Source organism: Mytilus californianus, unplaced genomic scaffold (assembly GCF_021869535.1).
Source record: "Mytilus californianus isolate M0D057914Y unplaced genomic scaffold, xbMytCali1.0.p SCAF_2, whole genome shotgun sequence".
Taxonomy (NCBI): domain Eukaryota; kingdom Metazoa; phylum Mollusca; class Bivalvia; order Mytilida; family Mytilidae; genus Mytilus; species Mytilus californianus.
Genome location: NW_026262668.1, coordinates 110,101,668 through 110,127,207, shown reverse-complemented (window position 1 = coordinate 110,127,207; position 25,540 = coordinate 110,101,668). Strand labels below are relative to the sequence as shown.

The 25,540-nt window shown below is 32.3% G+C and overlaps 1 protein-coding gene across 1 annotated transcript in view; it reads left to right on the top strand.

Moving 5' to 3' along the window:
- The first annotated feature begins 1,080 nt into the window (after positions 1 to 1,080).
- The window catches only part of LOC127728566 (macrophage mannose receptor 1-like), a 121,824-nt gene continuing 97,364 nt past the window's right edge, over positions 1,081 to 25,540 (top strand). Inside the window, exons 1-12 of the mRNA XM_052236033.1 lie at positions 1,081 to 1,179; positions 5,598 to 5,749; positions 6,558 to 6,700; positions 8,652 to 8,767; positions 8,963 to 9,062; positions 10,075 to 10,201; positions 10,956 to 11,038; positions 14,477 to 14,592; positions 14,898 to 15,027; positions 16,435 to 16,517; positions 18,387 to 18,503; positions 22,618 to 22,725. Of these exons, the coding sequence (XP_052091993.1) occupies positions 5,672 to 5,749; positions 6,558 to 6,700; positions 8,652 to 8,767; positions 8,963 to 9,062; positions 10,075 to 10,201; positions 10,956 to 11,038; positions 14,477 to 14,592; positions 14,898 to 15,027; positions 16,435 to 16,517; positions 18,387 to 18,503; positions 22,618 to 22,725 (1,201 nt within the window). The 5' untranslated portion in view covers positions 1,081 to 1,179; positions 5,598 to 5,671. The remainder of the gene's footprint in view (positions 1,180 to 5,597; positions 5,750 to 6,557; positions 6,701 to 8,651; positions 8,768 to 8,962; positions 9,063 to 10,074; positions 10,202 to 10,955; positions 11,039 to 14,476; positions 14,593 to 14,897; positions 15,028 to 16,434; positions 16,518 to 18,386; positions 18,504 to 22,617; positions 22,726 to 25,540) is intronic.

Below are 25,540 nucleotides of genomic sequence, written 5' to 3'. Positions count from 1 at the left end.
AGAAACCATTCAAACACGATTACATCCTGCATAACCATACTTTAGAACCAGTAACATCAACAAAATATCTTGGTGTAACCTTACAGTCAAATTTAAAATGGAACAATCACTATGACAACATCATATCAAATGCAAACAAATCTCTTGGTTTCCTGAAGAGAAAACTAAAAGTATCAACTTGACACCAACATTTAATCCCGTGCATACCAATCCATTGTGAGATCGACCAAAACTTGAATACGCCTGTAGGTTATGGGATCCACACAACAGAATACAAAAATAAACTAGAAATGGTACAGAGGCGTGCTGTCCGCTATGTATGTAACAACTACCACAACACCAGTAGTGTTACATCCATGATAAACATCTGCAATGGCCCTCACTTGCTGAGCGCCGCCTCAAAACCAGGCTGATAATGTTCTATAAAGTCATCTATGGACTCATTGCAATTCCAGCCCCGGCCTTATACCAACAGATACTAAAACAAGAAAAGCACATAAACAATCATTTCGGCAAATGTCCACCTCAAAAGACACTGAGTTACAAATGGTCGTTTTTCCAAAAACAATAATACAATGGAACTTGCTACACAAGTTGTAGTAGCATGTCAAACAATTGAAACCTTTAGAGAACTGTTGACACGAACTGTTCTCCACAACATAAAGTAACTTAATAAATTTCAATGTACTTATTTTTAATCACTTGTTGTCTTTTTTCATGTAAATATCACTATTCAAGTAATCTACAAATAAAAAATAAAAAAAATTGTGTTGTGTAACTATAATTTGAATATCTTTAATCATATACTCCGCGCATGAAACAGTTCGTATAATCTTCAATATTATATGAAGCTGATACTGTATATCTGAAGAAGTTTGTTTTTATTTATAGTATTTTGTTTTGTTATTGTTGTTGTTTTTTTTTGGGGGGGAGGGGTACTTGTCATTCCCGAAAGTGCAAACATAAATAAGTAATCAAAGTTTTGAGTCCCGGCACTTTTGTTAACAACAGGACACCGCAGGTGAATATACAAACACACCCAGATTATTCTTGGGACATTCGGATATGCATTCGGAACCGCAAAAACCGCGGAAAGGAAAGGGTTATAGAACATAAAAGATTCAAAATTGAAAAATACAGAATTACTGCATTGCATTTGAGAGAAATTGGCAATTTTTTGTTAGTATTTGACAAAACACGCCTTAGTGTTACCTTATCGGCGACTGCAATGAAATGAAATCAAAGAAAAATTCTGTATTCATAAAAGGGCCCTTATGTTGATACAAATTATTATGTCAAATAGCAAAGTTCACACATACATACATGCAATCTTTCGCAGAAACTGATTATCATTACTAAAAAAAAAAAAGTTTGTAATTTGTAATTGATTTGTAGTGCATTTCTTTTTTAATGGAAATTTAAAAAATCACACCACTGTCACCAGCACTTTCTCAATAACATTTTGGCACTGGCTACGGTTACATGAAAATGTAACAATAATAAAATAATAATTGTTACATTGGAGACTAATTGCCGGAATACAGGGTTGGGTAAGGAACTGATTGATTAAGAATGTAACAATAATATTTGTGACTACGGTTACATTGCTTTATTGTTACATTAAAGAATGCCATGATAATAAAAATTTCTTAAAACTTTAACCTCTGTAGTTTTGTTGCTTAATTCTTTGATATGTACTAGATAATATTTGTAATAATGATAATAATAATAATTTATTTATATTCAACAAAATTTGTTTATAATAAATAGTTTTAAGTATTAATTGTTTTGATGTTCTTAAAGAAACTGATCCAGTTAAGTAGTGCCAGTATCAAAGGCGAAAAATATATTTCAATGGTTCGTTGTTAAAAACTTGGACTAAGAAAAATGTCCACTTCTATGTATTTAACTGCACACCTCAGTACCCTTATTACTGTCATTATACTTTGAACAATGAATGAAGTGATTCCTATTACCAAATTTGTTTTGGGTGAAAAATTTAAAACTTCGGATGCGTTTAAATCGAAACTAAAACAATATCTAGACTCAAATTTTTATCTTAAAAAAAGTGCAGAATGGAATTAAACTATATGCAATACAAACGTGTAAAATGCCGCATCACTGGTTTGTAATGGCTGCTTGGACCGAGTGGTTTCACCAACAATGCGTCGGACTAAAACATGCTCTAGAAACAACATACTGGATTTGTAGAAACTGTCATTGTAAATGAGAATTTCAAAAATGTATGCAATATTGTAAATATCAAATAAAGATTTAAAAAATTGTATGCAATATTTTAAATATCAAATAAAAGTTTTCAAATTTTATTTTAATAAATATTTCTAGTCCCATCGTACATTGCAGTATATTGATGACGATGTAACAATAGCGCAATGTAACCGTAGACACAAATATTATTGTTACATTCATAATTAATCGGTTCCTTACCCAACCCTGCATTCCGGCAATTAGTCTCCAATGTAACAATAATTATTTTATTATTGTTACATTTCCATGTAAATGTAGCCAGTGCCTAATATTTTTACACTGGTGTACTAATTTTGGACAATATATTATATATATAAAAAAAAGAGAAAACTTTATCAGTTTTAACTAGTCCCATCGTACATTGCAGTATATTGATGACGATGTAACAATAGCGCAATGTAACCGTAGACACAAATATAATTGTTACATTCATAATTAATCGGTTCCTTACCCAACCCTGCATTCCGGCAATTAGTCTCCAATATAACAATAATTATTTTATTATTGTTACATTTCCATGTAAATGTAGCCAGTGCCTAATATTTTTACACTGGTGTACTAATTTTGGACAATATATTATATATATAAAATAAAGAGAAAACTTTATCAGTTTTAACTTAAAATGTTGAAACCAATTATACACCTAAGAACAAGGCTAATAATGTTTCACAAAATTATAAATGAAAGTATCGCCATTCCATCGCAAAAGTCATTACCGCAGAGTCAGTCAAATACGGGATCCACCCTTAAAGACTCCTACAGATTTTCTGTCTTTTGTCAAACCATTAAAGACTGGAACAAATTATCCTCTGATATAACTAAAAACACCACTACAGAAACATTCAAGGGTGCACTTGTAAATGCTCTTTTGTTCCGATGTTGGAAAGTTCCGGGCGGAAAGAACTAACTAGCCGAAAAGTTCCAGAGGAACTTATTAACTAGTTACTTTGTTCTTCCTCTGGTTTAAAAGTTCCACCGGAACAAAGTGACTAGTTGAAAAGTTCCAAAGGAACATATCAACTAGTTAGAAAGTTCCTTTTTGCCAAATTAGTCAAAACCGGAACTAACAAACTAGCCCAAAAGTTCCAACGGAACTTATCACTCAGGCAGAAAGTTCCATTTGGAGAATTGATGCAAAGTAAAAGCGCAACATATTATATTTTAACCTTTCAAAGGGAAACCAAGATACTGATTACAAAAGTCAAAAGGAACTTATCAACTAGCCACAAAGTTCCTCTTTGGCAAATAAGTCAAAACCGGAACTAACAAACTAGCCCAAAAGTTCCAACGGAACTTATCAACCAGTCACAAAGTTCCATTTGGAGAATAGATGCAAAGAACCACATGAGGAGGTGGGTATTCTTCCCTCTCTTGAGGGTACTATGAATACTAAATTTGCATGATAATGCAACTTATTTTGTTTTATGTGAGCTATGAAATACAACTTAAATTTTGCATATTTGTCCCCAAAGAAACCCCTTTCAGTGTGTTTGGGTATCCTTGTAAATTAATGATTTGCTCTTATATATACTGATACTCATTCTTCCCCCTCTTTCTACAAAAAGGGCGAAATATGGTATATTCGGAATGATGTAACTAGTTGTTCTGTTCCGCCAGAACTATTCAACTAGCTACATTGTTCCGGGACTTTTCAACTAGCTACTTTTTTCCGGAACTTTTCGACTGCACTCGGAATAAAACAACTAGTTGGAAAGTTCCATCGGAACGAAATAACTAGTTGAAAAGTTCCACCGGAACAAAGTAACTGACGGAACATAGTGGCTGTTACACACTCACACACGATGTGCTCCTTGATACTTATCCACACCTGAAATAAACAGGCAATCATGTTTTTATCTTAAATTTGAAAAAAATAAAAAGTAAAGAAATGAAATATTAGAAAAATTAAATAAAAATGAATAATAAAAAAACAATGAAAAATGGAAAAAGTAAAGTCATTTCGGCCATGGTTTTTCTTGGTTCAAAGGGAGGAAAATATAATTGTTTTTAGAAATAGACTTTAAGAAACAAATGGCAAAATATATTTTAATTATACATTTGTATTATCCACAGGCGCTTGGGTACAAGATTTGTTTTCATTGTTTGCACTGAATATTCAATTTACAATAATACAAGCATGCACACAGATAATTATACAACAGCATAATCCAGAGTACAGAATTTGTGCAACTGGAAAAGTTTATGGGGAGCAACTAATGTTATGTCAATGATATTTTGTTTGGGGTTGTATTGGCGTTTGCACATCTCATATCCACGGATATTTTTGGTCCCGTCTTCTCAGTCATTAGAATTAAATTTCTCAAAGAGTTTCAAAAAAGTATTTTTTGTTCCTCTATGTAAATTTTGTTTTGTTTGTCCTGGAGAAGAAAACTGATTGGTGGCTTACTGTCTGTATAAATACCAAAGAATATTCCGAAAAACCTGTTATTTTTCATATTTTAGGTTTTACTAATGTAACATACAGTACGATCAAGTTGTAGAATTCCCATGAAAAAAAATATACAGGAATAAATGAGATATAGCAGCACTGGACCGTTTCTGAATTAAAAAGCATTCTAAATCCAGTTTTAACAAAAAATTTCAGCTTGGGATATTTTATTTAAAATTAATATACATTACAGAATATCTGTTTAGAAAAAAAGTGACATGGTACATTCATACCTTTTTACAGTCATCCAACTTTTATTAAAATTTTCTAAAATTGTAAGAAAAGATTTATTTGAACCTTTTTTTTCCAATGAATTTTATTATCATGCATCATGATACAAAATGCAAAATGAAACAAGATGCACTCTGCTTCATCAAGTGTGTATAAACGTAAAAGAAATAGAAATACAATGTAACTAGTAATAAGCTTTTAGCCACTGTTTTACATTAACTTTTCAAGGAGGCTAAGGATCTTCATCATAGGTTGGGTATCATTAGTATAAATAACAGCTCTACAAAAATAACTGACAGTACTTTGAATTATTTCTAATTTCCTAAATATCAGTTCTTAGACTGGATGTTTAAGAAATTTCATGTTTGTTTTAAGATAAATGTACTAAATTTTGTTATCATTATTTTAGTTCCTATTAAAGTAACAGAGTTCTATTTGTTTTGCTTAAAATATAAAGTTTAGGCTTGTTTAGAAAAAAAAGTGTCATGATACAATCATATATTTTTACAGTCATCTAACATTGTAAGAAAAGATTCAATATGAACTATGTTATAACATTTTTTTATAGCATCATTTTGAAATGTATGAGAAATTATAAGAGATATGATATGTTTATGTACCATTGATTTTCAGTGTATCACCTTTATAGTTTCAGGTCAGAAATGTCCATTGTATTGGCAACAACGTGGGAGTATATGTTATAGATTCAGATATGTCAATCTTATGTCTTGGAATGATGCTGAAACTTGGTGTAAATCTCAGACTGCACATCTTGTCAAGTTTGAAAATACTAATGAAAGGGTAAGATGTTTTATTCAGGCCACAATAGATTTCTTTTTTTTTAACGTGGTAAACCATTTTATTTTGCATACTTTAAAAAAAAATATCTTGAATAACAGTCAAGGAATTTTAATCTTTGATTGCTTTGTCAATGACTGTTAGATTTCAAAATTATTGTGCCCTGTAACCTGTAACTGTACAAATTAAAATGTAGATCCTATTACTGAGAAAACAATGCAGTTCATATGGATACAATGGGTTGGCTTGTATAGGCAACCATTTACAGTAGTTATATTTAAAGATTGTTTTGTTAAAGACTATCTTTTCTGTTATCATCCCTGAATGTCTTGATTATTTTATATTAAACCATATGAACTCCTCCCATATGGCTCAACCAAAAGAAACAATGGCTGGGCATATATGTCATTTTATGTCTATCTAATGATGGTTAATTTAACTTGTTTTCACTAGTGCTCTCACTTGAATACAAGCATTGTTACTACGGCTACAAATAGTCTACCATGATTTGATTAAGCCTCAAAACATTTTTTGGGAGAACTGCTAAAGTATAGGAAAGTAATGATCATAACATTCCATTTCCACACATACTATGCATTTTTTTCTGTTTGTCATATTTATTAATGATCTGATTTCATTTTTTTCATGTGAAACAAAATATTCTATGAAATTTTAATCTATGAGGTAATTATATCATTCAACTGGGAAAATAAGTAAATAAATTATTTAGAACCAGACAGAATCACAAACAAGAAGACAGAAATGTTAATAAGATTTGTTAACATTTCTTTTTGATTATCTTTATCTGCAGTATTGGATGACGAGTAGAACAACACAAATCTTAACTCAAATCAAAAAGCCGACATTGCGTTTTTGGACTGGATTGAACAATATAGATCAGAGTACATCAGTGTATACGTGGGCTGATGGGAGTCCAGTTAGTCCTCTCATAACGTAAGTACATTACTCTTGGATTCTTTTGTGTTGTTGGATTGCTATCTTTTTTAACCTATTCAACACATCTCCTTTAACTTATTTTTTACACTGAAATTCTTGGTTTATTTGCATTATTAGGGCAGGGGGGATATCATATTAACTTATTTCTGTAAATCTGTTTTCCACAAACATGGCGTATGATTTGTCTGTGGAACTTCTCTTACAGTTTAAGAGGTATAACCTTTTCATTTTATATACTGAAAATCTTGAATTTTATGCTTTTGTAGGGTAGGTGTGATATTAACAAGGATCTCCATGACCTGTTTTATGATGGTGCACCGCCATTTGTTAAATAATCCTCTGCCATTGTCAAATGATCTCCCCCATTGTTAGATAACTGCACTATGATTGTCAAAATTTGTTTTCATTTTGCTAGCCGCCGCTCTTTTTGTTAGCAATTATAATCAGTTGCTTGTAATTGCACAACCCCTATTGTACTATATTTCAAAAGGTTTTCCTGATCACTGTTTAAAGCCTTGAGAGATATCCGGCTAATAATTGCCAATCACTTGTACAGGTAGATCGACACACCTGACAGGAGAACACATGAACAAGAGAGACGATTGATAGCATCATCTAACTACTTTTCAGCAAATGCTGATGAAAATTTGGATTAAAAAATAAAATTTAAATTCAATTACGAAGAAATAAGTTTAATAAGTCTAATACATGCTTTTATTGAGTTACACAATCAGCATTCCCCTTTTTAATCTAGTACAAGGTTAGACTCTTTATCGTAAGACTGAACATAATTTCATGCCAAATAACAATTATCCATCATAATGAATCACTTTAGTAGTTTAAAAGTAAATACTCGAAAATATTAACTGCAACTTGATAATCTGAGGAAATTTCGTATCGTCATTCCGAATTCATTTCATAGTTTACAATCAAATTAATACATCCAGTTTTCATTCAGAATGAAAGATGCATATTGCATGGTCTATTACTGTGGATTTGCAATTTTAAGTCATTAAAACCATTTCAGTTTTACTCACTTGCCCTCCAAAAATCTGTATTCAACGTTTTTCATAAATGGGTACGCTATTTCTTTTTGTTCATGCTGCAAATCATCTATCCCGGTTCGTGACTTCTGAACTGAATTTGACACTACTATTACGGTGGTGTTTGACAGTGAGAAAAACAGTCCCCATTTTTGTCTCACCTTGACAGAGTCAAAAAGCGAGACATAGGTTTGTTGTTTCCGGCGGCGGCGTCAACAATGTATTAGTTTGTGATTAGGTCTGGTTTATGGTGAACCACTAGTGGTAGGTCAATGATATTTGGTATGCAGTTGTATTGGCATTGGCACATCTCATTACCATGGAGATTATTTTTCATGAAAAAATAAAAAAAAAATAATGAAAGGTCACTATCATGAATTAATTAGGCGTCAAATACATAATTTTTATACTAAGTTTTGCTTTATGTGACGAGTGAACCAACACCTTCTAACGGAAAAGCTGGTAGAGTAACCAAGATGGATACCGAAGTATGCTGCGGTTGTCTTAAAACCTCATGGAAATATAATATGTAGAGACAACAACATCTGGGTTACCGCAAGGTGATAGTTTTATTGAGTCTACATGTTTCGCCACTTACGGTGGCGTCTTCAGGACAATTTAAACATAGAAAACAAATACTGAAGTACATAAAATGCGGTGCATATGGGGTTACAAAGGTTAACAAGACGTAACGTCACAATAATTGATTTGACAACTTTAAAATGAAAGTGAAAGTAAAAGTTAATAATGCATTGTCAGTGTCTTTTCCAAAATGGACAACACCTCACAGGACATTCCGTACCATTCCAAAAGGCTTCACTCGGAAAGAGGTACTACTTCCAATTGCGTCGGGAATGTAAGTTTTGCTTTGTTTAATTAGTTCATTTATTTATTTTAAATTTCAGGCGAGGTCAAGCAATATCTCCCAGTTCAACCAATCATTGTGTTAAAATAGATGGAAATAGATTAAGAAATGTGAACTGTAATACCAAGTTAGGATATATATGTGAAAGACACATAGGTAATTACACCTTAACATGATTAGTCTTTAAAATTAACTTATGTTTCTCTGGCTGCTATGAATTATTTCTAAAATTCAATGCATTTTTCAAGATAATTATTAATTTAAGCAACTTTTGATATTTAATTCTTAAAACAGAAAAAAAATGAAGTGTTTTAGTGGATATTTTTTAGTTTCGTTTTTTTTTTTTTACAGGTATTCCACTCACCTGCAATAGAGATGCTGGGTGGCAGTCTTTCAACAACTTCTGTTATAAAGTATATGCTAGTAACACTAACTCTTGGAATGGAGCTCAGTGAGTTGCAATACACTTTACACATTTTTTCAAATTAGAATGAAAGTAGTTTTGATGATAATATCTTCATAGTTTGTTGGTTTTTTAATGCACAGATTCAAAAGGTGTACCCTATAAATCTGTGGAAATTAATGCTGATTGCAGAAAATTTCATTTCATGGTTTAGGATGACTGTATGATAATGAAATCCACTAAAAGTGTCCCATCCATCTCAAAAATAATATATACATATAGCTCAGTTTTCCTTTGTCAACATTAACAAGGCACAAGTGTAGACTGAGAGAAGAGATAAATTATGAACAAGAATTAAAGTTGATGTTTGGTGTTAGTATGGCGAAATAAACTTATGATGCAATTTCAAAGCCCAGGATAATTAATAAATGCTGCCATTACTAGAGGTTTTAAGTTTTTTCAGTGGAATTTTTCATGATGCCTTGTATGATGGTTGAATTTAAAATTTTACTGGAAATATGAGACAGTGTTATTTGACTGTTACCTTGTAACTAATATATGGTTCAGTGTTTTGGTGTTGTTCATAGCAAAGGACATGATCATAGTTCTCTACAGGTTATAGTCCTAAATCTGCTTGAAATACTTGCTGTTGGATGTTGTGTCCTTCTATTAATTAATGTAAATTGAGAAATTATTGAGAGGTTTTTATTAATGTGAATAATGTGACTTGGTGAATATCGCAATGATAAGCACTCACATTCTGATATCTTATACATATACCTGTATGCAGATTTTCATGAAATCACAATATATATCTTGCATTTTTGTCCATTCTTCAAAAATCGCAATAATAAATGCACACAATATTTTCTGAATTTACAGTATTTATCAGTGGTATGCACTTCCCTATCTTACTGTTGCAATATGAATTAAAAGGTGATGGATGAAGTTCTGTCATGTAATGTTATTTTTGAAAACCATTCATAAAAATTTCACAAGAATGATACACTACAAATGATTAGTCAATGTACTGCACATGTATTAATTTGATTTATTTTAGAACTATTTGTAACAAACTGGGAGGAAATTTATTTACAGCAGAAAGTGCTGCAGAAGAGCAAATTATACATGATTTTGCCAAGAATACTCATAAAAATTACTGGATTGGTGTAAAAGCTTATCAACAGGTAAGTATATAGACATATAAAGGAGGTAGAGCTTCTAGTGGACACGTTGTGGTGGAATATCTGAAAAAACATTATATTTGAAAACATACTGTGATGGAATATAAAAAAATGATTGTAAGGGTACCCTCCCACTGGCAAAAACTACCAAAATACAAGGTTATATGCAGATATCCGCCATTTAACTGCTTGAATGAGCCAATCTCATGCCACCCTAAAATAATCTGAAAATAAGACTCTTTGTCTAAATTTTTTAATTATGCAAAAAAAAACATTACACTGAAAACAGAAAGAAAGTATAAACAGAACAATTTACAAACAGCCAAATTGAGATCTACAAACCATTTCAGTGGGCAATAATATTATATTTTGGGGAGGGGGCTCAAAAATTGATTGCTAAAAAGATGAAAATTTCAGTATGGCACATTTTTGCCCCATGAGAAATTCAGGCTTCTTCAAACCTCTGGTTTGGTCATATATTGGAAAACTTTCCATTTAAATGCAAACTCCTGAGTAGAAAATAATGATATATTTATTTTGATTGGCTAATGTCTTTGCATAACTATCATAATGCTTAACAAATGGTTAAATTTGACAAAGTCACATTTACAGTTCAGTGGATCTTTGTAAATGCCATAAACAATCAAACATTAGTTATATAAATGAAACATTTGTTTGTTACCTAAAACTTATCAATAGACTATCAATTCCCTTACTGATGACTTATTTGTCATGCTGAGATTTTTGTACATTTTAGGGTAATTCCTATGCCTGGCTGACAGTACCCAATAATACTGTAGTCAACCAAGTATTTTGGGCTAGAACACCTCATTTGCAACGGTTTGTATGTTATAATTTTGGAAAGTTACAACAAATAATGCTATATATTTGAATTAGAGATCCGTCAATATGTCTCTGATTTGTCCAACAATTATGGCCTTTTAGGGATGAATATTTTTTTGTAAAGTGTTTGAAAAATGACTACAATGATTCTTTTATGTAATGAAGGTCTTAACACAATTTTACTCTGGGAATTTCCTAAGATTGTTTTGTTCTGCTTGACTATGAGAAAAGCTTCACTTCTTAAACAGAAATTAATATTTGAATAATCAGGAAATTCAATTAATGTTCCTTGGAAAGTGCTGCTCTAATGTCACCTATGGGACATACATTTTTAGCTCACCTTGCCCGAACTGCACCTGCCCGTGCGGGATTTGAACTCACAACCTCAGTGTTGGCTGGCTAGTGATACAGTAGTTCGACTACTAAGACCACTCGGCCACATAGGCCCCTTCAGAATGTTGAGATCTACCTGCTGTTCATTTACGTCGAAACTGTCAGACGACTTCCAATTTTTTCCCATTTTTGATGATTATTTTGAAAACTATAATAGATAGAAAGAATCTTTAATCAGGAAAAGTGATCAACAAGACAAGATGTACAAATAAGTCAACATGGCTGAAATCTTGCCAGTGGTTTTTTAAAGAGCCAAAATGATCAAGACAGATCTACAAATTAGTCAACATGACTGAAATCATCAGTCGACTCCTTATTGAAGTTATAGCCCTTTAATGACGTATTTGCATTTTGCCTATTATCTTGAAATTAATATGAGGCAGGCATTACCTGTGAAAGGGGACGAAGTCTGTATGAATTATTTTTTTTTAATTCAAACATATTTTAACTTCAAAATATGTTAAAAAAAGAAAAGGAAATACCGTAACGTTTCCGATTTTGGTTCTGTTGTGAGGGATTTTAGTTGTGACGTTATTTAAGTTATGACGTCATATTCAATGTAAACAAGAAACGCTATCATTAGATAACCTTTTTTTCATATCAAATAATTGTTAAAAATGAAATTGGTATTGTGTTCCTTCCTATATTTTACTAGACTGATAAATATATATTTTACTCAAAGTATCATGACAAACGAGACCGGAAGAAGGAAGTAGATTTCTGCGCAAATGCGGGAAAATAAAAAAGTCTGAAAAAAAGTTAACGATTTTGAGTTCATTAGTAGAATGATTTTTTAGCGGGAAATTTTTAAAATTTAAAATTTGATTTTTTTTTGTTTTTTTGATTTTTCTACCGTATTAGGATACGAATAATAGATAGAAAGATAGAAACTTTAAATAGCAAAAATGATCAGCAAGACAAGATCTACAAATAATGGCTGGAATCTTCAGTTGACTCATTATTGGTGTCATTGCTCGTTAAAGATGATTTTTACCATTTTTTTTAAGATTTGCCTATTTTCGTGAAAAGTATGATAGAAACAAATGTAGTTAGAAACTTTAAAAAGCAGAAATGATCAGCAGGACAAGGTCTACAAATACTTCAATACATGTATGACTGAAATTGTCAGTTAACTCTTTATCTTTGCGCTTTCATGATGATTATCACCAAAAAGCGGCCATTGTTGAAGATGCAGGTGAGCGACACAGGCTAGTTTTTGCATTCTAATCCTAAGAGTATTGGTTGTTTCAGCGATGTATGTTAGTGACTCATGACTATACAGATGTAAATGTATAAATACTGGTAAAGAATTAAGATAAAAGTTATTAAATTACCCATTTATATGGTGCCTAATGTTTGCATTTATCTGTTAGAAATTTATGTTTGTTGATAAACAAAAGGAAACTATTACATTCAACTGTGTTAAGTAAATTTATATTCTTATCACAAAAGCAGAACCTTTAAATAAAGACTCCCTGGACTATTATCTCTTTTTTGATTTTCCTTTTAATAACAGCAAAGACAGGTTTGAATAAAAATGAAAAGATTCAAAATGTTTCTTGTTGTACCAGTGAAAACTTGCATTGGCAAATGAACAGCCAACAAGATACTTCAATGTAACTATCTATGCAGTTATTTTTAAAGCTAAGGTATAGAAGTATTATGTTTTAGCCACTGAAACTTGCTGAACCACTTTCAAATAAAGGAATTCAGTGGCGGATCCAGAACTTTTCATAAGGGGGGGGTCCCGCTGACTGACCTAAGGGGGCAGGGGGCTCCAGTCATGCTTCAGTGATTCCCTATATAATCAACCAAATTATTCCCAAAAATAGGAAGGGCAGGGCCCGGGACCCCCCCCCCCCCCCTTGGATCCGCCTATGGAATTCTTAATCAGAACCTTGAATGAATTTGGTTCATATCAGAAAAAAGTAATTTGGAACCATTTTTCTTTAGAGGGGGCAGTGTTACAATGATGTCTCAGATGCAGGGGTTCAAATCCCGTTGAGGGAGGAACAAAAATTAGCAGATCTAACATTGTTGGGATAAATTTGAGACTAAGTACATATAAATTATGGTGTTAGCCCTATATAACCACAGGTTTTCTGATGGAGAATGTCTGTCGTAAAGTTGTCACATATTTAGACGTATATACCAAACAATGTTAGAAAACGCAAATTTTTGTTCTTCCCTCAGCGGGATTCAAACCCTTGCATCTGTGACATCGTGGCAACACCGCCTGCACCGTGTCCAGTGCTCTCGACCACCTAGGCTACAAAAAAATATAGCTTTCGGTGGTCCATGTAATGCCTTTCCTCCTCAGCTTTTTCTAGGGTTGAAACACAGTACATGATGTAAAGTGGCAAGTAGATGGTGTACTTTTCAAATCAGCTTTTTTGTCTGTCGTAAAGGATGATAATGTTAATTACCATGGCGCCACATCAAATATTAATTTTATTATACATGTCTAAACATGTGACAACTTTATGACAGACATTCTCCATCGGATAACACGTGGTTATACAGGGCTAACACCATATATATATAAATTGTCTCAAATTTAGCCCAACAATGTTAGATCATCAAATTTGTGTTAGCAAATTTGTGTTCTTCCCTCAGCGGGATTCGAACCCTTGCGTCTGTGACATCTTGGCAATATATATATAAATATAAAATGTTAAGATATTAGTCAAAGATCTTTCTTACGAGGGCGCGGGATCGTTACGAGTAACAATACCTGTACACAATAAATAAATTATACAAACGCCTGAAAAGTGTACAAAACAACACCAATATTGAAAAAAAGGAAACATTAAATGTAAGTATCTATAAATATTTCGGATAACAGATATCCTTCATCAGTATGATTATGATCTAAAATGAATCATATCAATCTATTCTGATTTAACTATAACAATCTTTAAATTTATACAATTAAAACCGAACAACGCTTGTACAATTCTAAAATTTCAGAAATGACGTAGGTTAGGTATTTACAACAGAGACTGCATATATATGCTATATATACCTGGGTATACTTTTCAGATCTCAGTATAACAGGACATGTGCAGCAGTCCTGTATTCCAGAACATCATCAGCCATAGCATGGCAACCTGTCAATTGTAATGGAAGACGAAACTTTGTCTGTAAAAAAGCTGAAGGTAGGAAGAAAAATCCAATATCATTTAGTCTGTGTTAGTTCACTTTACTGGCTGCAGGCCATGCACAGAAAAGATATTACACATATAATAGGAAATTTTTCCAAGCTTTTTTCTGGACTTGCTATTAAAAATGACGTTTAAAAATTCTCACTGGAATAAACTTTTCTATTTGACAGTATTGATAGGACTTTTACTATATCAGGAATTGTTTTTACTGGGAAGTTTTTATGCAATTTTTTGCATCTGCTAAAATGGAGAAAATTAGAAACACACAACAATAACACAAATACTGTACTATTTTGCAGGATCATGTCAGCCTGGATGGGTTGCACATCAAAACAGATGCTACCAATTTAACACACGATATTTATTGTCATGGCAACAGTCAATGCAGTTCTGTAGAGGCCAAGGAGGTAGAATGGTAGAATCATATGGGTCAGTACGAAAAATAGTGTTGACCATCACTTAAAATGTATTACCATTGCTTTGGAAATAATTGTTTATTATTTGTTTGTTTATGTAGCAGTGTGTTAAGAGGTGAAATACGTATTTATACCCCTGCTTTAAAAAGGGGGGTATACTGTTTTATCTCTGTCTGTCCGTCCGGAGAATATTTTTTGTCACATCTTTCTCAGGAACTACATTAAAAGGATTTCTGAAATTTGGTTTCAAGGTTTATATAAGTCAGCTATACTGTGTGATGCGTTTTCAGATTCATCACTCAACAACTTCCTGTTTACAGAACACTTATATCATTTTACACATGAGTAGCCAGGTTGAAAATTTTTCACAAATGTATATTTGGGCGGGGGTATTATCAGTGAGCAGTAGCTCACAGTTTCACTTGTTTTTTAGTAGCAAATTATAAGTTATATCCTGACATTGCTAAGAATGAAAAAAAATTGTAGTATTAAAAGTTCACACTTACATGTACAAACAAAGATAAAATATGTTTCAGGATAGCGTAAGAAACAAGCTCATTCTTTTTAGAATTATTGAAACAACAGTAGCATTTCTTTCATTGAATACAATGTTTAATTTGGATGCATGAGGTCTTGTTAAAATTGTGAGGCAACACTTAATACTATCATTGGACAGTTTGATGCAATATCTGGTAATTCTGAATTGTCACATGACGTCACACACCAGTCAGTGAAACATGTTCCTTCCTGGTTCCAACAAATTAAAATCGAGAAAAAATTTGTGATATAGCAGCTTTACGGATAGATAGATTCATTATTGATAGTAATAACAATTTGTAGACATTTCACAATCAAAGTTTTCCTTCTGTCTGCTCTTCCTAGTTAACCCCAATTGATTTTTTCCCTGTAACATTCAATACATGTATTATATTCCCTATGTCAATTTCATCCTGCTCAGAAATTTGTTTTTATTTGGTAAGTGACATTGGAGAAACTGACCTGAATTTGTCAATGGCATCATTTATTTCACTGTTGAATTGAGTTCATAGAATAAGATCCTTGACAGCATATGTAGCTTAGTGGCCGGTTCTTCATGCTTATGTGCAGAAATAGACTTGGTTTGTGACTGAGGATTGCTCATTTTTGAATAAGAAACTTGAAAAACTGACACTGCTGTGCTATTGAAGCTTATTATCTTGTATAGAGGTTGTTGGATAATTAAAGTTAAGGTTTTGTAGTTTAATAAAGAATCAAGTAAAACGTGGACTAGTTATATAAATGAAAAAGCTGCCTACTCTTTAAATCAATATTTATTTAGCTTGACATTTATCACTGTAATTACTTTATTGTTTTTAAAGTGATCAGTATTATTATTTTTTAACTTGATTTGTACTTGATTTGTATTTGATGTTTTTTTTAGGAATACGGCTACTAATTTTTTGAAATCCTATTTGGATGAATTGCGGTCTGCTGGTATTCGTTCTTTTTGGATAGGAGCTACAGGTAAATATATCAAATTATTCAGCACTGTGAAAAACAGAAAATCTGTTTCTTTGAGCCCAATTTATTGCCAGTAAAGATGAGATAGAAATTTAAGAAATGAGATGGAAAGTTAGAAAATCATTTAAAACTAAAAGTAAATTGAAACATTCCATACGATTCTTCTTTACATTTAATTAAACTGAATAAACACCAGCTTTTCTAGAAAAGCCACTTTACAAAATATGTCATTAACATGTTTTACATACCTCCTCCCTTCACTAATACATACTTTAGCTATTGTGAAATGGCCTAAATAAATATTTTCAAAAGAATGAGCATACAAAGGGTCATAATTTGCCCTAAAAATCAATGAAAACAAGCCAGTAATTTTGGTAAACATTTGATATAAAATATGTTTATATGACAAATGCAAAATCAACAAGATCTGATGCATTTTATCAGTAATGTTGTCATTTTGATGTCAAATTGTGCACTCTTTAATATGATGAAATCGTAACTTTTACTATTTTGGGGCTAAATTTTGATTATGTTTTGCTGAAGACAACATTGTCTACATGCATGGACTGCAATAATTTTTTTCTAGGACATGTACCTTACTCATAAACATTTTGTAATAACAAATTTATTTAGGTCAAAGGGTGTGACTAAGGTGGTTTTCAGAAAGAATTGTACCTTAAATATGCATTTGAACATGAAATATCGTTCAAAATAGGTAAAAATATCGTAGTTTTGAAGCTCTCAACATTGACTAACACAAACAGTAAATGGAAGAAATTTGTGAAATATATCAATTCCAATATTTTAGATCGTAAATATTTGTTATCAAATTGATAGTAAAGTTAAAAACTTTGTACATTTCAAATTTAAAATACAGAAGAAAAACTTTCAACAATAAAAGTTATCTGTTTGATGTTTTTTTTTTTAGATTCCTTATTTTTCTCCCCTTTCCATTGTTGTTTTTGTTCTGTTTATCTGTCTGTCAGTCTGTCACAAAAGTTTGTGAATGTAAACTTTCCTACCTTTTACATAGGACTGAAGCAAAAATTGGAAAATAGCTGCATATAATTGGTTTGTTTTTTTAAATTTTATTTTTGTAGCAGATTGATTTTTGGAGTTTTCCCACAGCATGATTTTTTTTTGTCCTTTGCACACATGAGAAATTTTCACATTATTCGTGTACAGTTAACAGCAGAATGGAATGAAAGATGACAGAATTACTTTTTAACATTTGTAGTTGTGATTATTTTGATTTTCATTGCAGAAAATGGACTTTGCAATTGCAACATTCAACATCATGTGAATTAAAATATATTACAGGTTACATCAGAATAAAGCACTCAATAGACAGAATTGCTTCATAATAGATCAGCACTCCTACCAGTTTTGTAGATGAAGTTCCAATTTTTTTTTTATGTGTTCATAAAATTTAGAGTTACTGTAAATTCAGAAATTATTGCGAGGTTTTTATTATTGCGAAAAATGCGACAGAGTTGTAAACGCAATAATTTAAACTTGCATTTTGAAATATTTTATTTGAATTAAACAGGATTTTTCTCAAAATCGTAAAAATTAAAATCGCATTTCAGTCTAAAATGATAAAATCGCAATAATAAATGCAAGCAATAATTTCTGAATTTACAGTATTGTCTTTTGTAACTTTGATAGGGAAAAATGAGAGGGGGTTTATGTGTTTGTTAAAACACACTGATTTTTTTTGTTCCTATATTTATTCCTATATTAATGGTTTTTGGCATCTCAAAACAAAAGGAGTTTCAAGTTATTAATCATCAGGTATTATATTTTGTGCTGTACTTAACCTCTCATACTCTACAAATAAGGATATTTTATACTTTATAATATTTTTTTCAGATAACAACACTAGTACTTACAAATGGTCCATTGGAGCTGCTATAAAATATCAGCATTGGGTTCATAATCCACCCACAAATACAAAAAATAGACAAGACTGTGTTTATATCAGTACATGTAAGTCATTATCTGGAAATACTGCAGATTAATGTGACAGCATTTAAGTCAATTCATAGAAGTAAATTAATCAAAAAATAAAGGATGTGTAAGTCATTACATAATTCATCTGAATGTAGGAGAATATTAAAATAAGAAGATGTGGTATGATTGCAAATGAGACAACTCTCCACAAGAGACCAAATGACACAGAAATTAACAACTATAGGTCACCGTACGGACTTCAACAGTGAGCAAAGCCCACATAGTCAGCTATAAAAGACCCCGAAATGACAAATGTAAAACAATTCAAACGAGAAAACAAACGGCCAAATTTATGTACAAAATAATGAACAAAAACAAATATGTTACACAGCAAAAAACAACAACTACTGAATTACAGGCTCCTGACTTGGGACAGGCACATATGAGAATGTGGCGGGGTTAAACTCGTTTGAAGGTGCCAACCCTCCCCTAACCTGGGACAGTTCTGAACTGTACAACATAAGAACAAACTATAAAAATCAGTTGATAAAGGCTTAACTCATCAGATGGATACAAATAGAAATGCATCTAACAAAAACACAGAGTGGAAGTGGACGGGTACTTATACATCCCCACAACAAAATGACACTAAGTACAGATCTGAGAGTACTTGCAGTTACTGACAGCTAGTTCAAAGCCAATAACAACTAGTAAAAAAAAATCATGCATCTTAGACTAAAATATCAATCAGTCCACATCCAACATCCAATGGATTTAGATTAAAGACCTCGTAAACAGTTGGAGAAAAAGATGGCCTTGTGCAATGCCAAGATACAGCTATCGACAGATTGTAGAGCCATGAATATGTATATAGAAATAATATTTAGTTTGATTTTAATTTACTGATAACAAAGTCAATATTAATACCAATAAAAACAATATTCAAAGATCTAATTACAGTGTTGAATTTGTAGCCTTTTAGAATAAGTTTATTTAAAGGATCGATAATTTTACCCGGATTGTTTCTAAATTTCCGGGCTTGGTAAACAACTTCTCCGTAAAAATGAGGATTTGCTCTCCCGTTTGAAATAAGTTTTCTACAGGTACAACCAAACGTAAAAACCAAATCTTTATATCTATGGAAGAATTTAGTAAAGGTTTTAAGTAACTTGTGGTAAAGAAATTCCTGACTTAGTAATTTACCAGTAATACATAGATTACGTTCATTGAAATACAAAACGTCACAACAGACACGGGCATAGCGAACGAGTTTTGATATATAACCACCTTAAGATGGTGCCAAAGGAACATCTCTGTCCAAATAAGGAAAATTAACAATAGGGAACGAAAAATTGTCCCTTTTGTCATAAATTTTAGTGTAAATTTTCCCGTGGAAAACTGAAATATCTATATCTAGGAAATGAGAGTTATTACCGTTTATATTTGATTTATTTAAAGTAAGTTCCTTTGGGTAAATTTCGGCAGTATATTAAGAAAATGCTTGATTATTTAATGAAAAAATATCATCAAGATAACGGTAAGTGTTGTTTAATTTATCAATTAAATGCAATTTAGACGGGTCTTTATTGAGTTTGGTCATAAACTGTGATTCATAACAGTACAAGAACAAGTCTGCTATCAAAAGTCCTCTTTGTTACATGCACAAGAGGACTGCCTCCCTGCCAACACTCAAGGAATCCCTGGAGTTATATTCACAAAGGCTAGATATACCATACTGACACTGGTGCCAATACAGGGTCCAAGTACATTTAATAATGCTTAAAAGTTCAATGAACATGTAAACAAAGACAGATTTTGGCAAACTATCCACAGCTAAAATTATTAAGCTTTTTTGAGGTTTCAGTTAAAGCAAAATTTATGCAATGAATGTTAAATAATCAAAATCTAAAATGAATAACTTCTAAATACTGCAATCAGATGGGACTATGTTTAAATGAGTTTTGGAGCAATTGTCCATGATGGCAGATATTTTTTTGAGAACAAATTAATTTTTTAAAGTGATACAAGCTGCCAAATTAAAAAAAAAGGTTTGTAGTTAAAATGTATATTTCAGGTGATAGAAATGGTTTATGAGGACCCACACCATTCAGGCATTCTGTATGTGCCTGTCCCAAGTCAGGAGCCTGTAATTCAGTGGTTGTCGTTTGTTGCTGTTTATCATATTTGTTTTTCGTTTATTGTTTTTTACATAAATCAGGCCTTTAGTTTTCTCGTTTAAATTGTTTTACATTTGTCATTTCGGGGCCTTTTATATGCGGTATGGGTTTTGGCTCATTGTTGAAGGTTGTACGGTGACCTATAGTTGTTAACTTCTATGTCTTTTGGTCTCTGGTTGAGAATTCTCCCATTGGCAATCATACCAAATCTTCTTATTTTTATAAAAAATACTAAATGTTTAATAAAAACTCTGATAAACAAAGTTTTTATTATAAAAGATAGATGTAAATCTACTAAATTCCATTGTAATTATTGCTATTAAAAATCTCATCAACACAGACAAAGATTGCTGAGTTCTGATAACATATGTGTGTGGTTGACTTTGTAATTAGACATAGACAAAGAAGTCAGAATGTGCTTGTTTATTAAATAAATTAAATTGTTTTTATAATGTTATTATATGTATTTAATGTTTGAATATATTATTTTTATCACTTCAATAGTTTTTTTTTTGTATCTCTAGGTAAAGTGAAGAATTTTATAATTGACGAAAAAGGCTTTGTTTAAAAAAAAAAATGTTTACCATCCAAAACTGCATATGTGTGATTTTATCCCTGAATAGGATGATCTTCATAATGACAATTACCAATCTTGTTATATGTAGGTTCCACCACTGCATTGCATGTGATATGATATGTCACCTATCCAGACACAAGGCTTTAAGATTGTTATAGATATCTGAATTTTAACTGACGAGAGTGAAAAAAATATATTATCACACCAGATAAGGTTGTGTTTCTCTATAAATGACTGTTAGACAATATTTAGGGAAACTTAATCTGGTTTTTGTATCACCTGCGACGAAAGTCAGACATAGGGAATGCTTTTCCAGTGACGACGGATCCGGCGTCAACAATTGTTAAGTTTTCTGCTTAAGTTAGTTTGATAGGAGTTTACTATGAAGTTGCATTACTATCAGTACATATCAGCTTGACGACTATTTCGAAACCCTGCCCCCTAAGTCATGGTCCAGTGACTTTGAATTAATAAACTATTTTCAATGTTAAGTTTTCTGTTTAAGTTAGTTTGATAGGAACTACTTGTGATATGAAGTGGCATTACTGTCAGTACATATCAGTTTGACGACTATTTGGAGGCCCTGTGCCCTAAGTCATGGTCCAGTGACTTTGAATTAATAAGCAATTTTCAATGTTAAGTTTTCTGTTTAAGTTAGTTTGAGAAGAACAACTTGTGATAGATCAATGATATTTTGTAAAAAGTCGCATTACTATCAGTACATATCAGTTTGACAACTATTTGAGGCCAAAGCCCCTAGGACGTGGTCCAGTGACTTTGAATTGATTAGCAATTTTCAATGATAAGTTTTCTGCTTAAGTTAGTTTGATATGAACTACTTGCGATAGGTCAATGATATTTTCTATAAAGTTGCATTACTATCAATACATATCAGTTTGACGACTATTTCAAGGCCCTGCCCCCTAGGTCATGGTCTAGTGACTTTCAATCAATTAACAACTTTCAATGTTAAGTTTAATGTCAGTTTGAAGATCGTTTTGACGACCTGCCCTCTATGTCATGGTCCTGCAACTTTGAATTAATTAGTAATGTTGCTGTCCATCAGATTGTCTTTTTCTGAATTTACTGCCTACAGGCGAGACATATCTCCATGTCAACAGTTTATTTTTCAATGATTTGAAAAAAAATCATGTTCTTTCTATGTGACAACATCAGCATGGCCTCCTTTTTTCTTGACAATACAATAGTGAAATCGAAGGAAATCCAGAAAATTTGATATTATTTTTGAATTTTTATAAACGAAAAACATGCAAACCACATGATGATTATAAACAAATATGAATTATTTAGGGAAACTATGAATTAGCTTAGATTAGAGAAATATTGATATTTTTGTTAATATATGACCTGCTTTGCAAAAAAATGTATATTTCAGATGATAGAAATGGTTTATGGCGACCCTCAGCAAACTGTGGAACTAAGAGGGCCTTTATCTGCACCATAGCATTTAACAGACCTGTCAAAAAAATTACTACTCCAAGACGTAAGTACTAATTCTCATTTACAAAACAGTAACTACTCCAAGACTTTTAGTACTTGTTCTATCTTACAAAACAGTGACCACTCCAAGACGTGAGTACTAGTTCTCTCTTACAGAACAGTAACTACTCCAAGATGTAAGTACTAGTTCTCTCTTACAAAACAGTAACTGCTCCAAGACGTGAGTACTAGTTCTCTCTTACAGAATTGTAACTACTCCAAGACATGAGTACTAGTTCTCTCTTACAGAACAGTAACTGCTCCAAGACGTGAGTACTAGTTCTCTCTTACAGAATTGTAACTACTCCAAGACATGAGTACTAGTTCTCTCTTACAGAATTGTAACTACTCCAAGACGTGAGTACTAGTTCTCTCTTACAGAATTGTAACTACTCAAAGAATTAAGTACTAGTTCTCTCTTTCAAAACATTAACTACTCAAAGATCTAGGTACTAGTTCTCTCTTACAAAACAGTAATTACTCCAAGATATGAATACTAGTTCTCTCTTACAGAATTGTAACTACTCCAAGACGTGAGTACTAGTTCTCTCTTACAGAATTGTAACTACTCCAAGACGTGAGTACTTGTTCTCTCTTACAAAACAGTGACTACTCAAAGACCTAAGTACTTGTTCTCTCTTACAAAACAGTAATTACTCCAAGATGTGAGTACTAGTTTTCTCTTACAGAATTGTAACTACTCCAAGACATGAGTACTAGTTCTCTCTTACAGAATTGTAACTACGCCAAGACGTGTTACTAGTTCTCTCTTACAGAATTGAAACTACTCCAAGACGTGAGTACTAGTTCTATCTTACAAAACAGTGACTACTCAAAGACCTAAGTACTTGTTCTCTCTTACAAAACAGTAATTACTCCAAGATGTGAGTACTAGTTTTCTCTTACAGAATTGTAACTACTCCATGACATGAGTACTAGTTCTCTCTTACAGAATTGTAACTACTCCAAGACGTGAGTACTAGTTCTATCTTACAAAACAGTGACTACTCAAAGACCTAAGTACTTGTTCTCTCTTACAAAACAGTAATTACTCCAAGATGTGAGTACTAGTTTTCTCTTACAGAATTGTAACTACTCCAAGACATGAGTTCTAGTTCTCTCTTACAGAATTGTAACTACTCCAAGACGTGAGTACTAGTTCTCTCTTACAAAACAGTAACTACTCACAAAGACCTAAGTACTAGTTCTCTCTTACAAAACAGTAATTACTCCAAGATGTGAGTACTAGTTCTCTCTTACAGAACAGTAACTACTCCAAGACTTGAGTACTAGTTCTCTTACAAAACGGAAACTACTCCAAGATATGAGTACTAGTTCTCTCTTTCAAAACAGTAACTACAAGAAGTGAGTACTAGTTTTCTTGTACAAAACAATAACTACTCCATGATGTAAGTACTAGTTCTCTCTTACAAAACAGTGACTACTCAAAGACCTAAGTACTTGTTCTCTCTTACAAAACAGTAATTACTCCAAGATGTGAGTACTAGTTTTCTCTTACAGACTTGTAACAACTCCAAGACATGAGTACTAGTTTTCTCTTACAGAATTGTAACTACTCCAAGACATGAGTACTAGTTCTCTTTTACAGAATTGTAACTACTCCAAGACGTGAGTACTAGTTCTATCTTACAAAACAGTGACTACTCAAAGACCTAAGTACTTGTTCTCTCTTACAAAACAGTAATTACTCCAAGATGTGAGTACTAGTTTTCTCTTACAGACTTGTAACAACTCCAAGACATGAGTACTAGTTCTCTCTTACAGAATTGTAACTACTCCAAGACGTGAGTACTAGTTCTATCTTACAAAACAGTAACTACTCACAAAGACCTAAGTACTAGTTCTCTCTTACAAAACAGTAATTACTCCAAGATGTGAGTACTAGTTCTCTCTTACAGAACAGTAACTACTCCAAGACTTGAGTACTAGTTCTCTTACAAAACGGAAACTACTCCAAGATATGAGTACTAGTTCTCTCTTTCAAAACAGTAACTACAAGAAGTGAGTACTAGTTTTCTTGTACAAAACAATAACTACTCCATGATGTAAGTACTAGTTCTCTCTTACAAAACATCTGAATTTATATCATAAACATTTTATGATGTTAACCAGTTTCCAAAGAGTTTTTTAATAGAAGGAAATTGTTCAGACTATGATAAAATGCAACTTGTTCAGGTCTACTGAATTTCATAACAGACTGTTCTAACAAAAGCATAGGAAATGAAAGGCAGCTACTGAACTAAGGGGTTTTAAGTTATCTAATTATCTGAGAGCATCATCACTTGGTTAACAATTACAGAATGTCTGTGTGACAGGTAAATTCCATGAGTTGTAGCCACAATCTTGTCCTTTTTTCCACATGCCTTTCATACCACAACTTACTACCAGATTTTTACTGAGCAATATGATGGATGTCAATAATGGAGTAGAAACTTCATACTCTTCATTTCATATATCACATTCATTATTATAACCCCACCAGCTAGGTGAAGGGGGCATTAAGTGTTACCCTTGAATGTCCTTCAGTCCGTCTATCTGTCCCATTTTCGTTTCAGCACTCATAACATAAGTTTGCCTCATGCATATTTTATGAAACTCACATACCGTTCTAGAGTTATGCTCCTTTATAACTTGGAAAACTGGATTGACATTTATTCTTTTCAGGATTCATGGTTTGGGCATTGTGTTTTCAGTAAAAGATAGCTTTCTAAATCAGCAGTGGTCACATTGATAGATCACAAAATTGTCATCCTTCCTAATTATACCCCACGCAACGAGTTGCGGAGGGTATAATGTTT